This window comes from Mustelus asterias, chromosome 11 (genome assembly GCF_964213995.1).
Source record: "Mustelus asterias chromosome 11, sMusAst1.hap1.1, whole genome shotgun sequence".
Classification (NCBI taxonomy): domain Eukaryota; kingdom Metazoa; phylum Chordata; class Chondrichthyes; order Carcharhiniformes; family Triakidae; genus Mustelus; species Mustelus asterias.
Window position 1 is genome coordinate 48,682,162 of NC_135811.1, and position 23,914 is coordinate 48,706,075.

Consider the following 23,914-nt stretch of genomic DNA (forward strand, 5'->3'; position numbering starts at 1 on the left):
GCGGAATTTTCCCGTCCCATCCGCCACGGGAATCATAACGTGTGGGACACGGACCATGAAAAGGTCCATTGACCTCGGGCGGGATTTTCCGAACTTGGGGTGAGCGCAGCTGGAAAATCTCACCCAGTGAGTGCACCTACAGTGCCTACAGCAGGCACTGCAATGGTTTAAGCCACCTTCTCAAAAACAATTATGGGTGGGCAATAAATGATGGTCTTGTCAGTGTTATTCACATCCCACAAACACATTTTTAAAAAGCCACAAAAACTAAAACACCTCCACAGAAGAATAACATTATCGCAAATGCAAAGTTTGGAGATGGTCAACAGAACAGGATTTCAGAATAGGCTGATTTACATGTCAATGACAACAATAACTTGCATTTATATAGTGCCTTTGATGTAGCTGAATGTCCCAAGGTGTTTCACAGGCGTGTTAATAAACAGAATTCGTCATCGAACTATATTAGGAGACATTGTGATAGATGACCAAGGGGTTGTTTGAGGAGATAGATTTGAAGCAGTAGTTTCAATGAGGTGACAGAGGCAGGGAGATGGAGGGGTTTACTGAGAAAACCCATCGCTCTTGGCAATGGTGAAACAATAAAAGAAATTGAGGATGCACAAGAGGCTAGAATTGGGAGAATATAGAAATCTTCGAGGGTTATAGGGCTGGAGGATGGGAAAAGGTTGGGAATGCGATGATGTCCGGGAAAGATTTCACAGCAATTAAATTCAGGACTGGCAGCCAATGTAGATCAGAAAGCACAATAGATGGATGGGTTAACAGGGCTTGAAGTGAGTTAGGACGCGGGCAGCAGAACTTTGGAAGAGTGCAAGATGATGAAGGGTGCAAAGTGTCAGCGAGAAGCGCAATGCAATAGTCAAGCATCAATCGAATAAGTTTAATGTTTATTTATTAGTGTCACAAGTAGGCTTATATAAACACTGCAATGAAGCTACTGTGAAAATCCCCTAGTCGCCACACTCCAGCACCTGTTTGGGCACTGTGGTGAACCATCGTTGGTTCCCACTAGGTAGTACTGAGCCGTGGTCTGGCCAGTACTACAAGTATGTATATATGTTGCTGTTGGGGTTAGGGATGGGTTGTTCTACTTGTTGCTGTTGGGGTTAGGGTTGGGCTGTTACACCTGTATTATAGTTATTATGGTACATCCCAGTCGGGCTCCGCCTCCTGGGAGAGGTATAAAGGTCACTGCTCTGTCTGGGACCCCTCAGTCTGGGATCGTGTACTATACATGGTAGCTTCGTTGTAATAGTAAATAAAAGCCTTTATTTCCTTGAGCATCTCAAGCCTCGTGTGTGATAACGCGCGTCAATTTTATTTACTATTAATTAAACTCTCGTCGTTAAAAAAAAAAGAAAACGATACAGAGAGTATGGAGCAAATGTTAAAACCCGAACGTCTTACACTGGATCCACGTGCGGCGGGCGCCTCTAACACCTTCGACCACTGGTTGAAATGTTTTGAGGACTACCTTGCAGCCTCCGCAGCGATCACCACAGACGACGACAGACTCCAGGTCCTCCACGCGAGGGTAAGCGACACCGTATATCTCGCGATCCGTGCGGCCACCGACTACACAAGGGCCCTCGAGCTTCTTAAGAAGCGTTACATTAAACCACCTAACGAGATGCATGCTCGATACCTCTTAGCCACTCGACGACGGCAGCCCGGCGAAACGACGGAAGAGTACGCGAACGAGCTCCTACAGCTAGCCAGGGGCTGTAACTGCAAAGCAGTGTCGGCAGACCAGAACATGAACGACCTCGCTCGAGATGCGTTTGTGGCGGGAATCGGATCATCTTATATCCGACTCAGACTGTTGGAGCAAGGTAATCTTGATCTCACTAAGTCGATAGAACTAGCGGATACGTTGGAGACGGCCTCCAAAAGCCTAGTATTGTATCCCGAAGACCACGTGGAGACAACGCGGCAGGAGCAGTCGCTGATCCCTCCTCGTCCCTCGGGTTCGAAAAGCTGCGTGATGGCGTGCCCACACTCGGGCCTGATGACGGCAGCAGCTCCGGGCGGCCCGCGGTGTTACTTCTGTGGGGGAGTGAAGCACACTCGGCAGCGATGTCCCGCTAAAGCTGTGTTGTGCTCCGCCTGCGATAAGAAGGGGCACTATTCGAAGGTATGCCGATCCAAACTTACTTCCAGGAACAGCAGTGCGGCCTGCGACTCCCCGGAGCCCGGTTCTTCGTCGTCGGCATCGTTGAGGGTTTCGTCCACGTGCGAGGCCAGGACGCCGCCATTACAGTCGACGGAGTCGCAAGAGATGCGCGACCACCAGGGGTCGCTGATTTTGGCGCCATCACCCACGTGCGACCTATGGGAGCAGCCATATTGGTCGGCACCGACCGCGAACGACCAGCAGGGGTCATCTTCATCTATCTCAGCTGCCTGCAGTGGCGCTCACGAACCAACGGTGGCGTCGATCATCCTGGACCAGGCCAAGCCTCACAGACTCGACAAGTCTATGATGGACATTCAGGTAAACAAACACTTGATTTATTGTCTGTTTGACAGCGGGAGCACTGAGAGTTTTATTCACCCAGACGCTGTGAAGCGGTGTGGCCTCCAGATCCAACCTGTCAAACAGACGATTTCGATGGCATCAAGGTCCCGGTCTGTCACCATGCTAGGGAGTTGCGTGGTAAATTTAACGGTGCAGGGCACGGTTTACGAGCGCTTCAAGCTCCTGGTGTTACCGCACCTTTGCGCGCCAATACTCCTCGGACTAAATTCATGGTCCACTTGAAGAGTGTAACCCTACAGTACGGTGGGCCACTCCCTCCGCTTTCAGTGGGAGAACAGCAGCTTCCAAATTGCCCAATGCGCCCCGCCTGTAGCCTCTCGACGCTGAAGATTACCACACCCTCCCTGTTCCAGAATCTTGTGCCAGGCTGCAAGCCCATCGCGACTAAGAGTAGGCGTTACAGCGCTGAGGATCGGATCTTCATTCGATCTGAAGTTCAGCAGCTCCTCAAGGAAGGGATCATGCAATCTAGCGCTAGTCCATGGAGAGCGCAGGTCGTGGTGGTCAAGAGTGGGAACAAACCCTGGATGGTCATTGACTATAGTCAGACCATTAATAGATACACGCAGCTGGATGCGTATCCCCTCCCGCGCATATCTGACATGGTCAACCAGATTGCGCAGTACCGGGTGTTCTCCACCATAGACCTCAAGTCTGCCTACCACCAACTCCCCATTCGCCCAGAGGACCGACAATACACGGCTTTTGAGGCGGATGGTCGCTTGTATCACTTTCTCAGGGTTCCTTTTGGTGTCACCAATGGGGTCTCGGTCTTCCAGCGTGCTATGGACCGAATGGTGGACCATAACGGACTGCGGGCTACCTTCCCGTACCTGGATAACGTCACCATCTGCGGCCATGACCAGCAGGACCACGACACAAATCTCCTTAAGTTCCTATGCACTGCATCTCGCCTGAATCTGACCTACAACAGAGAGAAGTGTGTATTTCGTACGCGTCGTTTAGCCATCCTTGGATACGTGGTGGAAAACAGGGTCATTGGCCCTGATCCAGACCGTATGCGTCCCCCCTTGAACTTCCCCTGCCCACTAGCGCAAAAGCACTGAGAAGATGCTTAGGCTTCTTCTCTTATTACGCACAGTGGGTTCCCAATTACGCGGACAAAGCCCATCCGCTCATCAAGTCCACCTCTTTTCCCCTAACACCAGAGGCTCGATTGGCCTTTGATACACTAAAAGCTGACATCGCGAAAGCCACGATGCACGCTGTTGATGAGTCCATCCCTTTCAGGTGGAGAGCGATGCATCTGATTTCGCCCTGGCCGCCACACTTAACCAGGCGGGCAGGCCCGTCACCTTTTTTTCCCGCACCCTCCAAGGCCCCGAAATTCGACATTCAGCGGTGGAAAAGGAGGCCCAGGCCATTGTGGAGGCCGTCAGGCATTGGCGCCATTACTTGGCGGGAAAACGGTTCACCCTGATCACGGACCAGCGGTCCGTGGCGTTCATGTTTAACAACACGCAGAGGGGCAAGATCAAGAACGACAAGATCTTGAGGTGGAGAATCGAACTCTCCACCTATAATTACGACATCATGTATCGTCCAGGGAAACTCAACGAGCCCTCGGATGCCCTGTCGCGTGGAATATGCGCCAGTATACAGGAGGACCGTTTGCAGGCTCTCCATAATGACCTATGCCATCCTGGGGTCACTCGGCTCTACCACTTCGCAAAAGCCCGGAATCTGCCCTACTCGGTGGAGGATGTCAGGCCCATAACGAGAAGTTGTCGGGTATGCGCGGAATGCAAACCGCACTTTTACCGACCTGACCGGGCACAACTCGTCAAGGTCACTCGTCCCTTCGAAAGACTGAGTGTCGACTTTAAGGGCCCCCTTCCCTCGACAGATCGGAATGTGTACTTCCTCAACATCATTGATGAGTACTCGAGGTTCCTTTTTGTTATTCCCTGCTCTGATACATCCGCTGCCACGGTTATCAAGGCATTCCGTGATCTTTTTACTCTGTTTGGGTACCCCTGCTACATTCACAGCGATAGGGGCTCGTCGTTCATGAGCGATGACTTGAGGCAATACCTGCTCTCATACGGGATTGCCTCTAGTAGAACCACGAGCTACAACCCTAGGGGTAACGGACAGGTGGAACGTGAGAATGCTACAGTCTGGAAGGCTGTCTTACTGGCGTTGAAGTCAAAAAGCCTTCCAGTCTCCCATTGGCAAGAGGTGCTCCCTGATGCGCTCCATTCCATACGCTCACTCCTGTGTACGGCAACCAACGCTACTCCTCATGAGAGGCTGTTTTCATTCCCTCGGAAGTCTTCCTCTGGGACCTCATTACCGTCTTCGTTGACGTACTCAGGACCTGTCCTCCTGCGGCGACATGTAAGGGCCCGCAAGTCCGACCCGTTGGTCGAACAGGTCCATCTCCTCCACGCCAACCCTCAGTATGCCTATGTGGCATATCCTGACGGGCGAGAGGACACGGTCTCGATTCGAGACCTGGCGCCAGCAGGGGACGTAGAAACCCCTGTCGCTCCCATACCTCCTGTTAGAGACCCCCCAACTATTGTTTCCCCTCCTGACACGGCGCGGGCAGCATCGGGACCATTACTTAACCCTTTTACTCCCATGTACAGCTTGCCTGAGTCCAGGAGATGGTCACCACTTCAAGGCGTGTCGGAACTCAACGGATTATCATCACCTCGGGGTCAGCCGGCCCGTGAGACTGTGGAGGAACCGTTGGACATCGCCTTGGGGAGAACGCCACCGCGAGTGCCTACTCCGGTGTCATCACCGGTGTTGAGGAGGTCACAACGACGGTGCGGTCCCCCTGACCGTTTGAACTTATAGACTGATGACAAATTATTCTGGGTTTTTTTGTACCCCACCGGCCTTTGTCTTCAAAGGAGAGGTGAATGTGGTGAACCATCGTTGGTTCCCACTAGGTAGTACTGAGCCATGGTCTTGCCAGTACTACGAGTATGTATATATGTTGCTGTTGGGGTTAGGGATGGGTTCTTCTACTTGTTGCTGTTGGGGTTAGGGTTGGGCTGTTACACCTGTATTATAGTTATTATGGTACATCCCAGTCGGGCTCCGCCTCCTGGGAGAGGTATAAAGGTCACTGCTCTGTCTGGGACCCCTCAGTCTGGGATCGTGTACTATACATGGTAGCTTCGTTGTAATAGTAAATAAAAGCCTTTATTTCCTTGAGCATCTCAAGCCTCGTGTGTGATAACGCGCATCAGGCACACTGAGGGAGAATTTAGCATGGCCAGTGCACAAGGTGTGATCTTAGCCATTTAAGCGGTTGTTGGGCAGATGAAGTACATAAACTATAATTATCTTCCAAGCATAGCTGTTCACAATCTCAAGGGGAGTCTCCACTGAATGATTTCCTGAATAATACCAACAAAGGTATCCTTAAAAAATTAGGGAACACCAAGGGAAATACCAGGAAAATACCTAAAAAAATGTTGTGTAATAAAATAATTAGCATTTTAGAAGAGTAAAAATAGGAAATACAACAATAAATCTTTCAAAAGGTAGAGATGAAAAGAGAAAATATAAAAAATAGTGGTTAAACATATAAGTGGGTAGCACGGTGGCCCAGTGGTTAGCACTGCTGCCTCACAGTGCCAGGAACCCGGGTTCGATTCCCGGCTTGGGTCACTGTCTGTATGGAGTTTGCACATTCTCCCCATGTCTGCATGGGTTTCCTCTGGGTCATCATAGAAATCATAGAAACCCTACAGTGCAGAAGGAGGCCATTCGGCCCATCGAGTCTGCACCGACCACAATCCCACCCAGGCCCTACCCCCACATATTTACCCGCTAATCCCTCTAACCTACGCATCCCAGGACTCTAAGGGGCAATTTTTAACCTGGCCAATCAACCTAACCCGCACATCTTTGGACTGTGGGAGGAAACCGGAGCACCCGGAGGAAACCCACACAGACACGAGGAGAATGTGCAAACTCCACACAGACAGTGACCCGAGCTGGGAATCAAACCCGGGACCCTGGAGCTGTGAAGCAGCAGTGCTAACCACTGTGCTACCGTGCCGGTACTCTGGTTTCCTCCCACAGTCTGAAAGACATGCTAGTTAGATGCATTGACCCGAACGGGCGCCGTAGTTTGGCGATGAGGGGGATTTCACAGTAACTTCATTGCAGTGTTCATGTAAGCCTTACTCGTGACTAATAAATAAACTTTAAAGTGCTGGAAATACACTGCAGGTTAGTGAGGATCTGAACGAGCAAGGTAAATGGATGTTTCCCTTCTTCTTCACCTACTGATCTACTGCTGTTGTACTTGAGCCATTTACTAAGGGCGTACACATAGTGGTCATGAGGCTTCACTTCATGACAGCTGTCTAGCTGATCATTAACCTCTCGACAACAGCTTCCATTCCTCCAAGACACCAAACCATAAATGAGCGTTCGATGGGCTTGGGTCCAATACAAATGAAAGATTAGCACTTCTTTTCATACCCTAACATAGCCCAGTAAAATTTCTATCACAACCTCTTGAAAAGGAAAATCTCTGTTCCCTTTACAACATTGTTACTGCGTTGTGATACGTAACAATTACTGGCACTCAAGTCTTCCAATTCATGTAAGAAACAAAGTCAAATGGGATTGTTTTTGATAATAATAGACTTCTCTTTACTACAATCTGACAATATGTAATTTATTAAAAATGCAGCCCGAATAGATCCAAATACTTTAACAAACTTGGCTGTTAATTGTGTAATTATCCACAACCAATCAGCACTTGCCCCATGCTCAAAACCCAGCTATCAGACACAGAAAGGGTGAAAGGTAGCCACCCTACTGGTGTCCCCTGTGCCACTAGACTCTGCCTACATGACTCACACATCGTTCAGCTAGGGTGAGATGGACACTGGTGCCTCTATGTGACACAAGTGTGTAACTGAAAGGTGCTGATTTGAAGCTAATTGACGTCACATTGGCTGACACAGATTAAAGTTTGATGCTAGTAACCCAAGTTTGGGCAACGATTATCCAAGCACCATCTGTGTTATTTACTCCAGAATAAACAAGTGTGAAGCAGCTTTATATAAAGAACCAGCTAATCTGATTGCAGGGAAGTTCAATTTTTGGAATTTCTTTTCCATTGTAAAGTGTTTGGAGATATTCCCAAGTTTTTTTCGGGGGTGATTTGGTGAGCTCCTGCATTGTCGGAGAGTGCTACCTCATTCTCATGTTTGGCGAGGGGAGTTGGGGCAGTGGAGGTGGGCAGAGTAGTGACCTGTTCACACAAAGGCTGCAACTGGTAAGGGACAGCCTGGAAGGCTGAGTTTTCCAGCCCCCCCCGCCAGCAGGATCTTCCGGTCCCGCCAATGGTGACCCCTGCAACGGGTTCCCAGGCGGCAGAGGGGGACAGCCACTCAAAAGACCTAGACATTGGATGGACCGGAAGAGTCGGTGCAGATTCAATGGGTCAAATAACCTCCTTCTGCACTGTAGGGATTCTGTGATTCTATAATCCACTGGCAGCCAATGCCAAGCCACCATGCCACTGGAAAACATGCCACGGGCGTCCATAAACTCCCCCCCCAGTGTCTGTAGCATGACAAGGGAGTAGAGCAGAGGCTGTACAGCAGACAGGCTCCGTATGATCCCCTTTGCCACATTGGAGGCAGATTTCTCTGCTTCTTGGCAGAGACAGGGGGTTGTCTGATACGCCAGTCAGTGTACCCACCTTCTCCCTGTGTATGTCCATCAATGCTCTCCTATAGGCCCTCAGCTCAGTCCTCTGCAGCAGCACCCATCTGACACTTTGCCCCCTGGCGAACTTGCCCCCACCCTGGCTGTAGTCCACTCTTGCTGGATGTTTCACCACATACTGATCCCAGTTCTACACTAACCTCCAAGGTGTGTGAAATGCCAGCATCTGAGTTGGTGGCTACAAGTATTAGTTCAAGTACCACTTTATCAATGCCATGTTCTTCCTCTCTTTTCTCCTCCTGGGTTCCTTGTGGCTTGGAAAACAGCAATTCTTGGATGCCTGAAAGTTTGGTGAGCGGGAAGGAGGTGAGCAGGGAAAGGTCAATGATCACGCTATCAGCAGCATGCTCACCATGCCAGACTGCGGATGTGGGTCAGCTGTGAGTTGAGGAGCGATTTAAGGCAAACACAAACAATCATCCTCCGTGTTATCAGGGGCTATCTCACCACTGGCCCCATGATGCAGCGAGTCACCTCCTCTGTGGGTCTGAGGAGATGCAGACGTCCTTGTCCCTCATTAGCTCTGCTCTGGCCCCTTCTATTATATGCCATCTTTTCCAGAAATAGAAAGAGCAAAATGTTGCGGTTATGTCGTACGGTACTTGGCTGATGTGTATCACACAGGTAAAAATCTGGAGGTATCTGAGGGCAAAGAGAGGTGGATCTGAGGCTGGTAGCATCAGTAGGTATGTGAGGAAGAATTGGGATATCTGGATGTTACGCATGATGAATGCCTGCTGAGTGAGTGAGAGGTGTATGCATGCATTGGGCAGTGAGGAGGACTGGTTTTCTGATGAATAGGAAATGTCATGTGAAGACAAATGCACTGAAGTTCACCACTTGTATAAACTTCTTGGAGTTTAGAAGAGTGAGGAGTTACCTTCTTCAAACAGAAAAGATCCTGAGGAGGCTTGACAGGGTGGATGGTGAGATGTTTTCACTACTGGGAGAGTCTCGAACAAGGGGACATAGCTGCAAGATAAATGGCTGGTCAGTTGTAACTGAGGTGCGTAAACATTTCTTCTCACAGAGAGTGGTGAATTTCTGGAATTCTCTGCCCCAAAGGGTGGTGGATGCTGGATCATTAGAATATTTAACGTGGAGGTGGATAAATATTTGGTAGATTGAGGAGGGCTATGGGGAAATTGCACAGAAAAGGAACTGAGGCCAGCATAGACCAGTCATGATCGTATTGAATGCCTGGGCAGGCTTGAAGGGCCTGGTGGCCACTCCTGCTTTAATTTTTTGTGTTCTCATTATTCTTTTCCCAAGATCTCAAGTCCAGCCTCTGGGAGTTGGCTTCCTTGGCCATTTTCTCCTAGTATCTCCTGAAGGTGGTCCTTGGGAATCTCCTTATTCACCACCCCTCCCCCCCCACCGAACTCCCATGGAACCATGACATATCTCCTCCTGTCAACCTGTACAGCTAAGTCCTCCAGCATTGCATCCATCACCACAGATTCATCTCTGCCCTAGTATTCACTTCACAGTAATTTACTCTGTAGAAATACTTTTGTGCAGCTTCCCTTCCAGATGCAGCATACTTTAGGAACAGCTGCCGAGCTGTGGTCTACAAACAATATTGCCAGGCCCTCTTGCAAAGCACAGGGGCCACCCGTAGATATCAGATGTAGACGGCACAGCAGGAAACTCTCAGATCAAGGCCACATTCATTCAGATACGTTTGGCACAAGATGTTTGCGTACGTCCACCTCGTGAATTAGAATTTCCACACTTAAGAATGGGGCCCACCAATTCCTAGCCACGGACACTAAGGGCAAATTGCTCATCATTACCATATAATGGAATCAATTTTGCTTGCGCGAAGACATTCATCAACTCGATTGGTGTGCATGTTGGAAATTGATCAACTTTCCAATGCGTTGCATCATTAAAGGTTACATTTAAAAATATGAAATGTGGAAATACTTCTGCATTGAAAAAATAAGGCACAGCCTACCAGTCTTAAAACTGAGTTCAATAACTTTGGATCTTAACCATGGCTTCCACGTTCTCTCAGGCAGCAGGTAAGGGAGCATGACTGTAACGGTGTCACTGTGAGTGGAATGGGGGCTGGTACTTGAGGTAGGGACCTCCTATCAGTACATGTCTGGCAGGATGCTCTACATCCCTGAGATTAATCTACCTTTCTTCCCCCACTTCTCTGAGAACTGGAAGCCTTTTCCGCTGTGCCATATATTCAGTGCTTCCCTTCCCCATTACTATTCTACTGTTTACCTCTCCTCTGGGGCATCTTTCATTTTTATGCTTGTTCCATTGTCAAGCCCTTTCGCCCTTTCAACATCAGTCTTTGTTTCATCATTCCTGCCCCCCACACTGCACAGACCTCTTCCTCGTGTTTCTTTCCCTGTGCTCTTTTCCCTGGCTCTGTAATCACTCAGAAGTTGTTCATCTCTAACATCTTCCTGTTCTCATGAAAGGTCATCGGTCTAAAATGTTAACTCAGCTTCTTTTGCAACACATGCTGCTTGACCTGTGGTATTTCCACCATTTTCCCTTTTCACTCCGGATTTATAACATCTGCAGTATTTTTACTGTTGATGAATAATTATTCTTTCTGTGACATACAGTGTGGCCCTTTGTGCAGCTGCTGGTTTTATATATTTTGGGTTTGCATAGACTGTTTTGTGAGTGTCACAAAGTTTGAATGTTTACTTAAAAAAATTAGAGAAGTTCTTTCGTAGATTTACTTCACAGATTAAATGCCAGAATTTGAAATGGGCTAAATGTGATTCAGAATCTATTGACTGAAAGGCTAAATTCCCCCATCTTTTAAATTCTCTACCCAACATCTACTGTGACCTCTCTGTCCTTAACATCCTACACCATTTCCAATGAAGCTCAACTTAAGCTCAAGGAACAGCAACTCACCTTTTGGTTAAGCATTTTACAGCCTTCAGAACTCAACATTTGAGTTCAACAATTTCGGATAAAGTTTATTTATTCGTCCCAAGTAGGCTTACATTAACATTGCAATGAAGTTACTGTGAAAATCCCCTAGTCGCCACACTCTGGCGCCCACACTGAGGGAGAATTTAGCATGACCAATGCACCTAATCAGCACGTCTTTCGGACTGTGGGAGGAAACCGGAGCACCCGGGGGAAACCCACGCAGACATGGGGAGAACGTGCAAACTCCGCACAGACAGTGACCCAAGCCGGGAATCGAACCCAGGTCCCATGCACTGAGGCAGCAGTGCTAACCACTGTATCATAATGATGCCCACTTATCAACATCTTGTCTCTTTTTTTTGTCTTTTTGTGCCTTCCATTTTTGACTGGCAGCTGTTGGGGGTGATTCTGTTTGTCCTATTTACATAGTCTCTGGACACATCTTTTGTTTCTTTACTGACCCATTGCCACATCATGTTGCCTGGCACCATAAACCTCTCTTTTGTGCCCTCGACCCTATTCTTTTTGTTCTGACCCTCTGCCCCCTTCCCTTGTCTCTGTACTTGTTTTGAACCTATTACACCTCTAAATGTGTCGATATGACAACCCCCACCAGGTCAATGGGGAATCACTGATTGATCTCCTGTGAGGTTCGTTGAGTATGAATTCCCCAGGTAAGAGGCAATGAACTGCCAGCATTACATAAGCCTTTTATAAGGCAGGCCCAGGAATGGGCCTGCTGAACTACTGGTCCCAGGCAGGGAGTAGTGTGTGTACAGCACGGTAATGGTTTTACTTTGCATTCTATAAACAAAATATCTTCCTTTCCGTTCAGACCTCCTGAGTTATTATGGTCGAGTTCTGACGAAAGGTCACATTAACTCTGTTTCCCCCCACCATGGAATGGATGCTGCCAATTCTGCTGAGTGTTCCCAGTACTTTGTTTGTTTTTATTTCATATACCCAGCATTCATTGTACTTTGCTTGTGCTTTGGCTTCATTTTAATCCTTAAATGAGAGTTGCACACCATGATACTCTGATACAGGAAGTTTGACGAAAAGACAAAAAGTGAATTGAAGTTTCTGTGGCTGGAAGAATTTTATCAGACCTGCAGAAACTCTCCTCAATTTAATGGACCATTTTTACTCAAGGTAGTTCATACATTTTAAATTTTCTCACAATACATATTGCATATATTTGCTGTTCTTCATCATATTTTGTGCTGCATTTTGGTATTTAATTACATACCAATTTACTGAATGGTTTAGTCGGTAAGAATGATGTAGCATAGTTTGATAAAGAGTTTGGCAGCACATAATGGCACAAAACTCTGCATGATGCTTAAACTGATTGCTATAAGTGCTATGATTGTTAATCTTAAAATGAAGAAAAATTGCTGTTTTTGGATTTCAGGGTGTAAGGTTTTCTTACAAGGTGTGGTTATATTGAAAGAGAAGACAGTCCTACAAAACTTCTATAAAGACTCAAATTTTAATCAGCCATCCAAAATATGCTAAGGCTCAGCTTAGAGATGTGTTCTCAGTTGCCAAGTTCACATGTCCTCATACCGTGTGACTGCAGGATCACAAAAGTTAGAGGTTAGAAATATGCATGTTTATCAATACGTGCTTTTGTGCTCTACCCCAGTTTGGATCTTCATTTGGGTTCAGATTCTAGGTCAATGAGCTAAGTGGTAAAGTAAAACTTTATCTCTTGGACCAAAGCTATAATGAGTTCTGGAGTTCAGAGGCCCTGCCAGAACCCAAACTGAGTATCGATGAGCAGGCTATTGTGGAGGCCGTTCTTCCGCAAAGCATTGCCGACAACACCTTTTGCTCACTTTGTTGATGGTTAAGAGTGGACTCATGGGCTGGATTCTATTTGTCTTGTTTTTTGTGGCCAAGATGCACCTGGGAATTTCCCAGATTGTTGGATAATGCCTGTTTTGTAGCTGAACTAAGACAGCTGAGGTATCCTAGTTCTGGAGCACAAGTCTTCAGTACTACTGACAGGTTGTTGTCAGGGCCCATAGCATTTCTTGTATCCAGTGCAATCAGCTGTTTCTTGTTATCACATGGAGTGAATTGAACTGACTGAAGACTGGCATCTATCTTGGTGTGGACCTCAGGAGTTCCTTAGAGGGATTTCCATTCGGTGCTTCTGATTAAAGATGGTTACAATTGGTCTTGTTTTTTGCATGGATGGGTGAGGCTTCCCATCACTGAGGATATGATGTTTCTGGAACCTTCTCCTCTGGATGGTTGTTTAATATCAACCACCATTCATAACTCATTCATGGGGGCGATGGGTGTGATGTAATGTCACTGGACTAGTAATCCAGAGGCCAGAGTCATGAAATATAATCATGGAATCCCTACAATACAGAAGGAGGCCATTCGGCTCATCAAACCTGCACCGGCAACCATAAAAGCTTAAGACCATAAGACATAGGAGCAGAATTAGACCACTCGGCCCATTGAGTCTGCTCCCTCACTCGATCATGGCTGATAGTTTTCTCATCCCCATTCTCCTACCTTTTCCCCATAACCGCTGATCCCCTTATTAATCAAAAACCTATCTAGCTCTGTCTTAAAGACACTCAATGACCTGGCCTCCACAGCCTTCTGCGGCAAAGAGTTCCACAGATTCATCACCCTTTGGCTGAAGAAATTCCTCCTCATTTGTGTTTTTAAGGATTGCTTCTTGAGCTTGAGGTTGTGCCCTCTGGTTCTAGTTTTTCCTACTAGTGGAAACATCCTGTCCACGCCCACTCTATCCAGGCCTTGCAGTACCCTGTAAATTTTAATAAGATCCCCCCTCATCCTTCTAAACTCCAACGAGTACAGACCCAGAGTCCTCAACCATTCCTCATACGACAAGCTCTTCATTCCAGGAATCATTCTTGTGAACCTCCTCTGGACCCTTTCCAAGGCCAGCACCTCCTTCCCTAGATATGGGGCACAATACTCCAAATGGGATCTGACCAGAGCCTTATACAGCCTCAGAAGTACACCCTGCTCTTGTATTCTAGCCCTCTCAACATGAATGCTAACATTGCATTTGCCTTCCTAACTGCTGACTGAACCTGCATGTTAACCTTAAGAGAATCTTGAACAAGGACTCCCAAGTCCCTTTGTGTTTCTGATTTCCTAAGCATCGTCCCATTTAGAAAATAGTCTGTGCCTTAGTTCCTTCTTCCAAAGTGCATAACCTCATACTTTTCCACATTGTATTCCATCTGCCACTTCTTGCCCACTCTCCTAACCTGTCCAAGTCCTTCTGCAGCCCCCCTGCTTCCTCAATACTACCTGTCCCTCTACAATTCCCGTGGTTGGTGGGGCGGTAAAATTCCAGCCAAAAAGTCAGGAAGTGAGTTATTCATTGCAGAATTCCCTGCCTTCGACCTCCTTTTGTAGTTGCAATATTTATATGGCTGGTCCAGTTCAGTTTCTGGTTAATGGTAACCCCCCAGGATATTGATAGTGGGGGATTCAGCAATGGTAATGCCATTGAATGTCAAGGGGCAATGGTTAGATTCCCTTTTATTGGAGATGGTCATTGCCTGGCACTTGTGTGGCATGAACATTACTTGCATTTATCTGCCCAAGTCTGAATGTTGAGCAGGTCATACTCTCAGGCATACTCTCTTTCACCTTCTTCCATCAGGAAAATGATACAAAAGTCCGAGATAACGTATCAACCCACTCAAGCACAGCTTCTTCCCTGCTGCCATCAGACTTTTGAATGGACCCATCTTATATTAAATTGATCTTTCTCTACACTCGGCTATGACTGTAACACTACATTCTGCACCCTCTCCTTTCCTTCTTCCCTACGTACTCTATGAATGGTATGCTTTGTCTGTATACCGTGCAAGAAACAATACTGCTCACTATACCAATGCATGTGACAATAATAAATCAAATCAAATCAAACCAAAGGTCTTGTTGCATATGGAGACAGACTGTTCCAATATCTGAGGAGTTATGAATGCTGCTGAACATTATGCCATCATCAGTGAACATCCCCACTTCTGACCTTATGATGGATGGAAGGTGAAGCAGCTGAAGATGGTTATGCCTCGGACACTACGCTGAGGAACTCCTGCAGCGATGTCCTGGAGCTGAGATGGCTGACCTCCAACTACCACAACCATCTTCCTTGGTGCTGGGTATGACTCCAACCAGCGGAGAGTTTTCCCCTGATTCCCATTGACTCCAGTTTTGCTAGGGCTCCTTGATTCCACACTCAGTCAAATGCTCCCTGGATGTCAAGAGCAGTCACTCTCACCTCAGCTCATGAGTTCAGCTCTTTCGTTCATATTTTGAGCAAGGCGGTAATGAAGTTAGGAGCCAAGTGGCCCTGGTGGAACTCAAACTGTGAATAGGTTATTGCTGTCTAAGTATTGCTTGATAGCACTATTGACACCTTGGGTGGAATTTTCCAGCCGTGTTCGCCCCAAAACCGGAAAATCCCACCTGAAGTCAACAGACCTTTGCATGGTCTGCCCCCTGCCCGCTACAATTCCTGTGGCGGGCAGGACGGAAAAATTCCCACCTTTATATCACTTCATTGATGATCGAGAATAGACTGATAAAGTGGTAATTGTCCAAATTATGTTTGTCCTGTATTTTTTTGGACAGGACATTTCTGGGTAATTTTCCACATTGCCGGGTAGATGCCAGTGTTGTAGCTGTACTGGAACAGCTTGGCTAGGAGCATAGCAAGTTCTGAAGCACAAATCTTCAGTACAATACTGCTATTGGAATATTGTTAGGTCCCATAACCTTTGCAGTTTCCATTGCCTTCAATTATTTCTTGATATCATGGGAGTGAATAGCATTGGCTGAAGACTGGCATCTGTGATGCTGGAGACCTCAGGATAGTCCAAGATGGATTATTCACTCGTGGGACATGGGCGTCGCTGGCTGGCCAGCATTTATTGTCCATCCCCAGTTACCTTTGATCTTCTACATTCTTCCATAACTTTATTTACGTCAGCTTCCAAAACTATGGATTAATTCTACAGTGGCAAGTCAAATTTTAAAGGTTTAATTTTTTATTTTTTCTGATTATATTGTTGAAGTACAGAATTCACACTGTTGTTGTGAAATAATATTGTAAATTATTCTCAAACTTTATCTTTAATCTTTAAGAAGATTGTGCACAGTTTTATAAGGACTGCAAACTGCATCAATTTCTTAAAGATGAGAATGCATTTTCCTCAATAATCAGCCATGGCAACAAAGAAATTTCTCCCAAGGCTTTTGAATGTCCCTAACAGTGAACTGTGTGAGGGAAACAAGATTATAGTGTTACTTGCTTGAATCCCAATCAGCACATCCCACTTTAGCAGGAAACCTTGCTTCCCTTTTCCCCAGAAAAAAATCTGCCCACTTTTTCTCCCTTCCTATCTCCCTCTCCTGAACACTTTATTAACTCCCTATGGTTGCAAGGATATCCAGTGGCTTGTGATATCTTGCTGGAGTATTGTTCCAAAGCTGTTGCTATTTCTTTATTAACTCACCTGATGCTGTGCTGGGATATCATTTCAAGGTTCTCTGAGCCCAGCTTTATATTATGCATAATTCCAAAATTGCTGATGGGTGGCCCAATACCTCACCTGGCATCTTCCTGGATTTTCCTATCAATGATGCTAGCGATTTTCTGATATTTTATCTAGTATCTTGCTAGTAAATGGTTCAAGAGGTACAAATGGTCCTCTGATAACTTACCAAGAGCCTAGAATTTGTGTGAGTTGTGGCAATGATTTTTATTACCCTATAGCCAGACATTTACACTCTTATAATTAAGCTTTAAAGTAAGACCCTGCTTTTAAACAAACCCTGCTATTTAATATTGCTTCTGTGTATACTTGTCTTATTTTTTGTGAGTTGCTACTATTTTATAAGAATAGTCTGTTTTCATGGTAAAAGGAACTTCACATCACCAAAAGCTTGTTGGTGAAGTCTTCCATCTGTAATATTGAGTACCTGAGTAGGCTGAGAGTATTGAGCGTATTAACTTTATTGTATTTGGATACGTTTTTATCAAATAGGTTCTTAAGTAATTCACTTATCAAAATATAGGTTATACTTGAATTTCTGCAGTTATTTTCCTTAACGATTCTCTATAAAACTTTTTTAAATTTCGTAACTTTCAGTCCTGGTGCTCAGGGAGCACATGCCAGAGGGTGAGGATGGTGCAGAGTAGCGTAGTGTTAAGCAAGACCTGGGCAACAACCAGGTTAAGGATGATAAGTGGCAGGTAACATTCATGCCACACAAGTTTTCTTTTATTCATACTTGGGATGTGGCCGTCACTTGTTAGACCAGCATTTATTGCCTAATTGCTCTTGAGAAGGTGGTGGTGATCTTCTTCTTGAACCACTGCAGTTCCTGTGGTATTGGTACAATCGTTCCAAAATTTTGACCCAGCAACAGTGAAGGAACAACAATATATTTCCAAGTCAGGAGTGTCTTGAAAGGGAAATTCCAGGTGGTGGAGTTTCCATATGTCTGCTGCCCTTATCCTCCTAGAGGGCAGTCGTTGTGGGTTTGAAAGGTGCTGTCTAAGGAGCCTTGATGAGATCCTGCAATGTATCTTTTATATAGTATACACTGCTGCCACTGTCTATTAGTGGTGGAGGGAGTGAATGTTTGTGGATGGGGTGCCAATCAAATGGGTTGCTTTGTCCTGGATGGTGTCAAGCTTCTTGAATGTTGTTGGAGTTGCATCCATCCAGGCAAGTGGAAAGTACTAGACTTGTGTCTTGTAGAAGGTAGGCAGGTTTTGGGGAGTCAGGAGGTGAGTTACTCACTGCATGAATTCTAGCCTCTGACTGGCTCTTATAGCCACAGTATTTCTATGGTTAATACAGTTCAGTTTCTGGTCAATGGTAACTCCCAGGATATTGGCAATGGGAGATTCAGTGATGATAATGCCATTGAATGTCAAGGGGCAATGGTTAGATTTTCTCTTGATGGAGATGGTCATTGCCTGGCACTTGTGTGGCACGAATGTTACTTGTCACTTGTCAGCCCAAATCTGTATATTGTTCAGGTCTTGCTGCATTCAGACATGGACTGCTTCAGTATCTGAGGAGTTGCGAATGGTGCTGAACATTGAGCAATCATCAGCGAACATCCCCACTTCTGATCTTATAATGGAAGGAAGGCCATTGATGAAGCAACTGAAGATGGTTGGGCCTAGGACACTACACTGAGGAACTCCTGCAGAGATATTCTGGGTCTGATATGATTGACCTCTAATGACCAAAGCATCATCTTTCTTTGTGCAAAGTATGACTCCAACCAGGAAAGTGCCAGGCAATGGCCATCTCTGACTGCAGAGAATTTAGCCACGAGCATCATTCAATGCCAATACCATCACAGAATCTCCAAACTTCAATAACTTAGAGTCACCATTTACTAGAAACTTAACTGGACCAGGCACCTGAGTACTGTGGCTACAACAGCTGGGAATTCTATGGCAAGTAACTCATCTCCTGACTCCCCAAAACCTGTCCAACATCTCACAAGTCAGGAGTGTGGTGGAATATTCTCCACTTGCCTGATTGAGTACAACACTCAAGAAGCTTGACAGCATACAGGACAAAGCAACCTGCTCATTCACCCCCATCCTCCACATTAAACATTCACTCTGCCCATCACTGATACACGGTGACAGCAGTGTATACCATCTACAAGATGTACTGCAACTCACCAAGTTTCCCTTGACAGCATCTTTCAAACACCCAACTCTTTCACATGGGTGGCACGGTAGCACAGTGGTTAGCACTGCTGCTTCACAGCTCCAGGGACCTGGGTTCGATTCCCGGCTTGGGTCACTGTCTGTGTGGAGTTTGCAAATTCTCCTCGTGTCTGCGTGGGTTTCCTCCAGGTGCTCAGGTTTCCTCCCACAGTCCAAAGATGTGCGGGTTAGGTTGATTGGCCATGCTTAAATTGCCCCTTCATGTCCTGAGATGTGTAGGTTAGAGGGATTAGTGGGTAAAAGATGTAGGGATATGGGGGTAGGGATATGGGGGTAGGGCCTGGGTGGGATTGTGGTTGGTGCAGTCTCGATGGGCCGAATGGCCTCTTTCTGTACTGTAGGGTTTCTATGATTCTTCTATGTTTCTAGAAGAATAAGGGCAGTTGGTGCATGGGAACACCATCATTTGCAAGTTCTCCTCCAAATCTACACCATATTGACTTGGAACTGGATCATCGTTCCTTCACTGTCATTGGGTCAAAATCTCAGAATCCCTCCCTAACAGCACTGTGATGCTGGGGTGTGACAAGAAGGGGATTCTCACAGTAACTTCATTGCAGCGTTAATGTAAGTCTAGTTGTGACATTAATAAATAAATTTCAGAGGTTCAAGAAAACAGCTTCAACAGCACCTTCTCAAGTACTATAGGAATGGGCAGTAAATGTTTGTCTCACCAGCAACACATACATTGAATCATAGAATAGAATCATAGAGTCCCTCCAGTGCCCGAAGAGGCCATTTGGCCCATTGAGACTGCACTGACTCTCTGACAGAGCATCTCACCCAGGCCCTCTTCCCTGCCCTATTCCCACAACTCCAGATATTTCCCATGACAAATCCCCCTAACTTACACATCTTTGGACACTGAGGGGCAATTTAGCATGGCCAATACACTTAACCTGCACATCTTTGAACTGTGGGAGGAAACTGGGAACACCTGAAGGAAACCCACGCAGAGATGGGGAGAATGTTCAAACTCCACACAGGCAATCACCCAATGCCAGAATTGAACCCTGGTCTCTGGTTCTGTGAGGCAGCAGTGCTAACAACTACCATGCTGCCCTGGACAAATAAAAAGAGGTATAAACTAAGAATGGGAGAGAACATTTCTAGTGGTGTGGTATGATCTCTCAAGTGACAGTCTCCATTCCTGAAAGAATTGCTTTTCCAAACTCAAAACCTGGAATATCGGGAACTCGTCAGCTCTTTTCTCTCCTTACAGATGCTGCCAGACCTGCTGAGATTTTCCAGCGTTTTCTCTTTTGGTTTCAGATCCCAGCATCCGCAGTAATTTGCTTTTATTTAAATGTTGGGGTTAAACCCAATTGATTGGTTTGATTTAAAACTGCCCTCCTCGGATATTGTAAAGTGGACACCGGGAAAGGAACAAACTGCCCATGTAATGGAAACAAATAATGCACAGATCAGACTTGTTTTACATTAAAGAGGATGCCACGTGCCTTTCTTTCTTTAAAAGGCCCATTAAAATATATACAGTTGCAATTTCTAATTCAATTCAATGGTGTTGATTCCAAAGCTGGTGATTGGTTCTTCAATTTGGGTGAATTTAAACTTTGCAATAGGATTTTCTTGCATTAAAGGTCAGCTTTTGAATCCAAACACAAGCGATTCGAATGATAACGCATCGTGATTACCTACAGGGAACGGATATATAGCGTATACTCATCAGGATGGCGGCTGGAGGGGGGCTGGAACATGTTGCTCCCGCTCTTTCTGTAAGGGTTCTGTTTCTTAAGACGTGTTTGCAACATTAGATGTGGATCCTCAACACAGTTTTGTGCTTCGGAAAGGTTTGTACAGATGCGCTCTTGTAATCTCACCAGGCATCGTAACGCACACTGTAACTGATAGGAGAGATGTTCACAGTGTACTGTAGCTCAGACCTAAATGCAGTGTAAACGGTGATTTGTAGGGTCACTGCCCTTAGAAGTGAACTCTGTTCCTTTCTCCACTGCTGACCTGCTGAGTATTTGCAGCATTTTTTGGCTGTTTTATTTCTCTCTCTGGTGTGTATAACCAGGTTATTAGTGAGGTCCCTACAGCAGGGAAGCGCTGCTGAAACGGGCATCGATCCCTCTATCAGCCACACACACACACGCGCTACTTGTTGCAATTACAGGCGATGGAAAACGTGAGTGGGGGTCTCTCCCAACCTCATTCATCGTGGACATTTAAACAAAAGGCACTCACAACTCATTGCACCACACACACACACACACACACTAATAACTGCAAGTGAAATCCGGCAGTGTAACCATTGTGACTGTGAACATGTATCCAGTTGCAGATGTGTCGGTGCTGACAGCTGAATCCTTTCCCTCTTATGTACTAACCGAGGGTACCTTTCGCACATCTGTACAGTCAGTTAAATGAGAACGTGAAGTTTACTCAGCTGAGTACCACCCGTGTATATATATATAAATGTAGATTCCTGTCTAGTCCATCCAGTGTCAAGATGCCTCTATAGTTGCTTATAGAATCACAGAATCCCTACAGTACAGAAGGAGGCCATTCAACCCATCGAGTCTGCACCGATCACAATCCCACCCAGGCCCCATCCCCATAACCCCATACATTTACCCTAGCTGGTCCCCTGATTGGCCATGCTAAAATTGCCCTTAGTGTCCCGGGATGCGTAGGTTAGAGGGATTAGTGGGTAAATATGTGGGGATATGGGGGTAGGGCCTGGGTGGGATTGTGGTCGGTGCAGACTCGATGGGCCGAATGGCCTCTTTCTGTGCTGTAGGGTTACTCAGTTTCGAAGGGGCAATTTAGCATGGCCAATCCACCTAACCCGCACATCTCGCAGAGGGGCTCACCTCAGCACCATGAACTCGTTCACTCCATTGTAAATTTCACACTATTCTTGTGTTTTCTTCATTCTTATTATAATTACTTCTCAATAGCTGAACCAACTAGTTCTCCATTCGACAGCAATCAGTAGCTGGACAACTCACCCAGTTCCTAAGGATAAAAGCAAATTACTGCGGATGCTGGAATCTGAAACCAAAAGAGACTTTCCAGCTTTTTCTCTTTTGGTTTCACCCAGTTCCTACCCTGCCACTCATTGCCTGGAAGGGACAAGATTACACAGAGGGGAGAAATGAAAGCAGATCATTCTGAAGCAAGTACATGGGTTTTTTTTAGTAGGTGGAGGTTGGAGCTCACCTGTCAATACTGATGACACACAGAGTCATGATGGAAGCGGTGCAGCACATCACGTCCATGGCGATGAAGACATTGCAGAAGACCTGTCCAAATATCCACTGGCCCCCGATCAGGTCGGTAACGATGACAAAGGGCATGACAGCCAGAGCCACGGACAGGTCAGCCAGGGCGAGAGACACGATCAGGTAGTTGGAAGGCTGCCGGAGCTTCTTGACAAAGCAGACGGAGATCATGACCAGGCAGTTACCGGAGACGGTGAGCAGGGTGATCATGGACAGGATGGCCCCGATGATCACCTTCTCCGTGTCGCCGTGGGGGAGGATCTGCCCCCCGCAGTTGGTGCTGTTGTGCCGCAGGGAGGGGGTGGCGGTGGGCTGGGGGCTGGCGGTGGGGTAGTGGGCAATCTGGAGGAGCCGGCTATCCCAGGAGCCGGGTCTCATCATGGGGGTGTGCAGCTCCTGCAGGGTACCCTCTCTGGTCTGCCAGCGGATGTTGCCAATGTAGCTGCCGTTAATGCTCATAATCAGGTCGGAGATTGTCCAGAGCATTTGGTCTGAAGTTAACAGCAGCGAGTAGACTGAGTCCAGACTCCCTCTCCCCCCCTCCAGACCCACACTTTGTCCACTCAGATCAGCTCCGAAGTTATCTGTGCAATGGAGGTTGGGGGGAGGGGGTGAGTTGAGAAGTAGCTAGGACCAGTGAGGTTCCTCTAGCTGGGGCTATCCAACAAGACCATTCTCCCGGTGCCTCTCTGAGCCTGCCACTCCACACATTGTGCCCACAGGTGAGCGCTGGCTGGCCGCTGGCTGCAGAATGAAGCCTCCAGCCCCGGGGGCGATGAGACGGGCAGTCTGACAACCAGCAACATATTCCACACTCACTCCCCCCCCCAAAAAACTCCAAATGTCCTTCCGTCCACTACAAGAGTGGAGTTAGATTGCAAACTCACTTGTTTAATTCTTCCTGCAGGACATCAGTGGAAATTCCCTCATGTTGTATCCTCTTCCAGCGAGCTCATCTTCCAATGTGCTCATGTCCAGGTAACACACTTAGCTCCCACTTTCGTCCTTTACCCCTGCAGTCTGCTGCAGACAACTCTGTCCAGCACATTTCTCAAAACAAGAAAAAAAAAAGATTCAGTCTTTTTCCCTTTCCTTCCCCCGCTGCCCGGAGTGAAATTTATTGTTTTAGCTGTTGTTGTTACATCCAGTTTTCTTTCCCCCACCTCTCCCTCTCCCTCTTGACAGCAGCACTGGGTTCGTTCACACACTGAGGGCTTTTGAGACGCAAGTGTGAAATATATATCCCAACAGCCTGACGTTGCAGGAAACAAGGGTGAGCAATTATACAAATGTCGTTCGGTTGTGTGTCTAGTTAATCAGCAGCTTGGTTCAGTTGGGTAATGAAACTGAAGATCAGGCTGGATGCCGTTTCTTCCCATATTTGGGCTCTGGATTGCTCCCATAGACAAACTGGCAACACGCCCATCAGAATGGTTATTTTCAAAATTATTTAGAGCATTATTTTTGATGAATGATTTCATTTGTATTGATTTATTTTGATGTGGTCATTTCATTTGTCTCTCTTTTTGCTTTGCTTTTAGGAAACTTTTATTTTGTTCACACGTTTGTTTTTGACGTGCAGGCGGGAACGTGTAGAAAGAAATAACTTTCATTTGTAAAGTAGCTGTCATGGCCCCAGGAGATCCCAAAGGGTGCCATTGAAATCTAAGTCACTGTTGT

General features: G+C 46.5%; 1 protein-coding gene across 1 annotated transcript in view; it reads right to left on the reverse strand.

Annotated features, from left to right (window-relative positions):
• The window catches only part of htr7 (5-hydroxytryptamine receptor 7), a 35,529-nt gene extending 12,809 nt beyond the window's left edge, over positions 1-22,720 (reverse strand). The window contains exon 1 of the mRNA XM_078224411.1: positions 22,173-22,720. Within this exon, the coding sequence (XP_078080537.1) occupies positions 22,173-22,720 (548 nt within the window). The remainder of the gene's footprint in view (positions 1-22,172) is intronic.
• Positions 22,721-23,914: the final 1,194 nt, after the last annotated feature.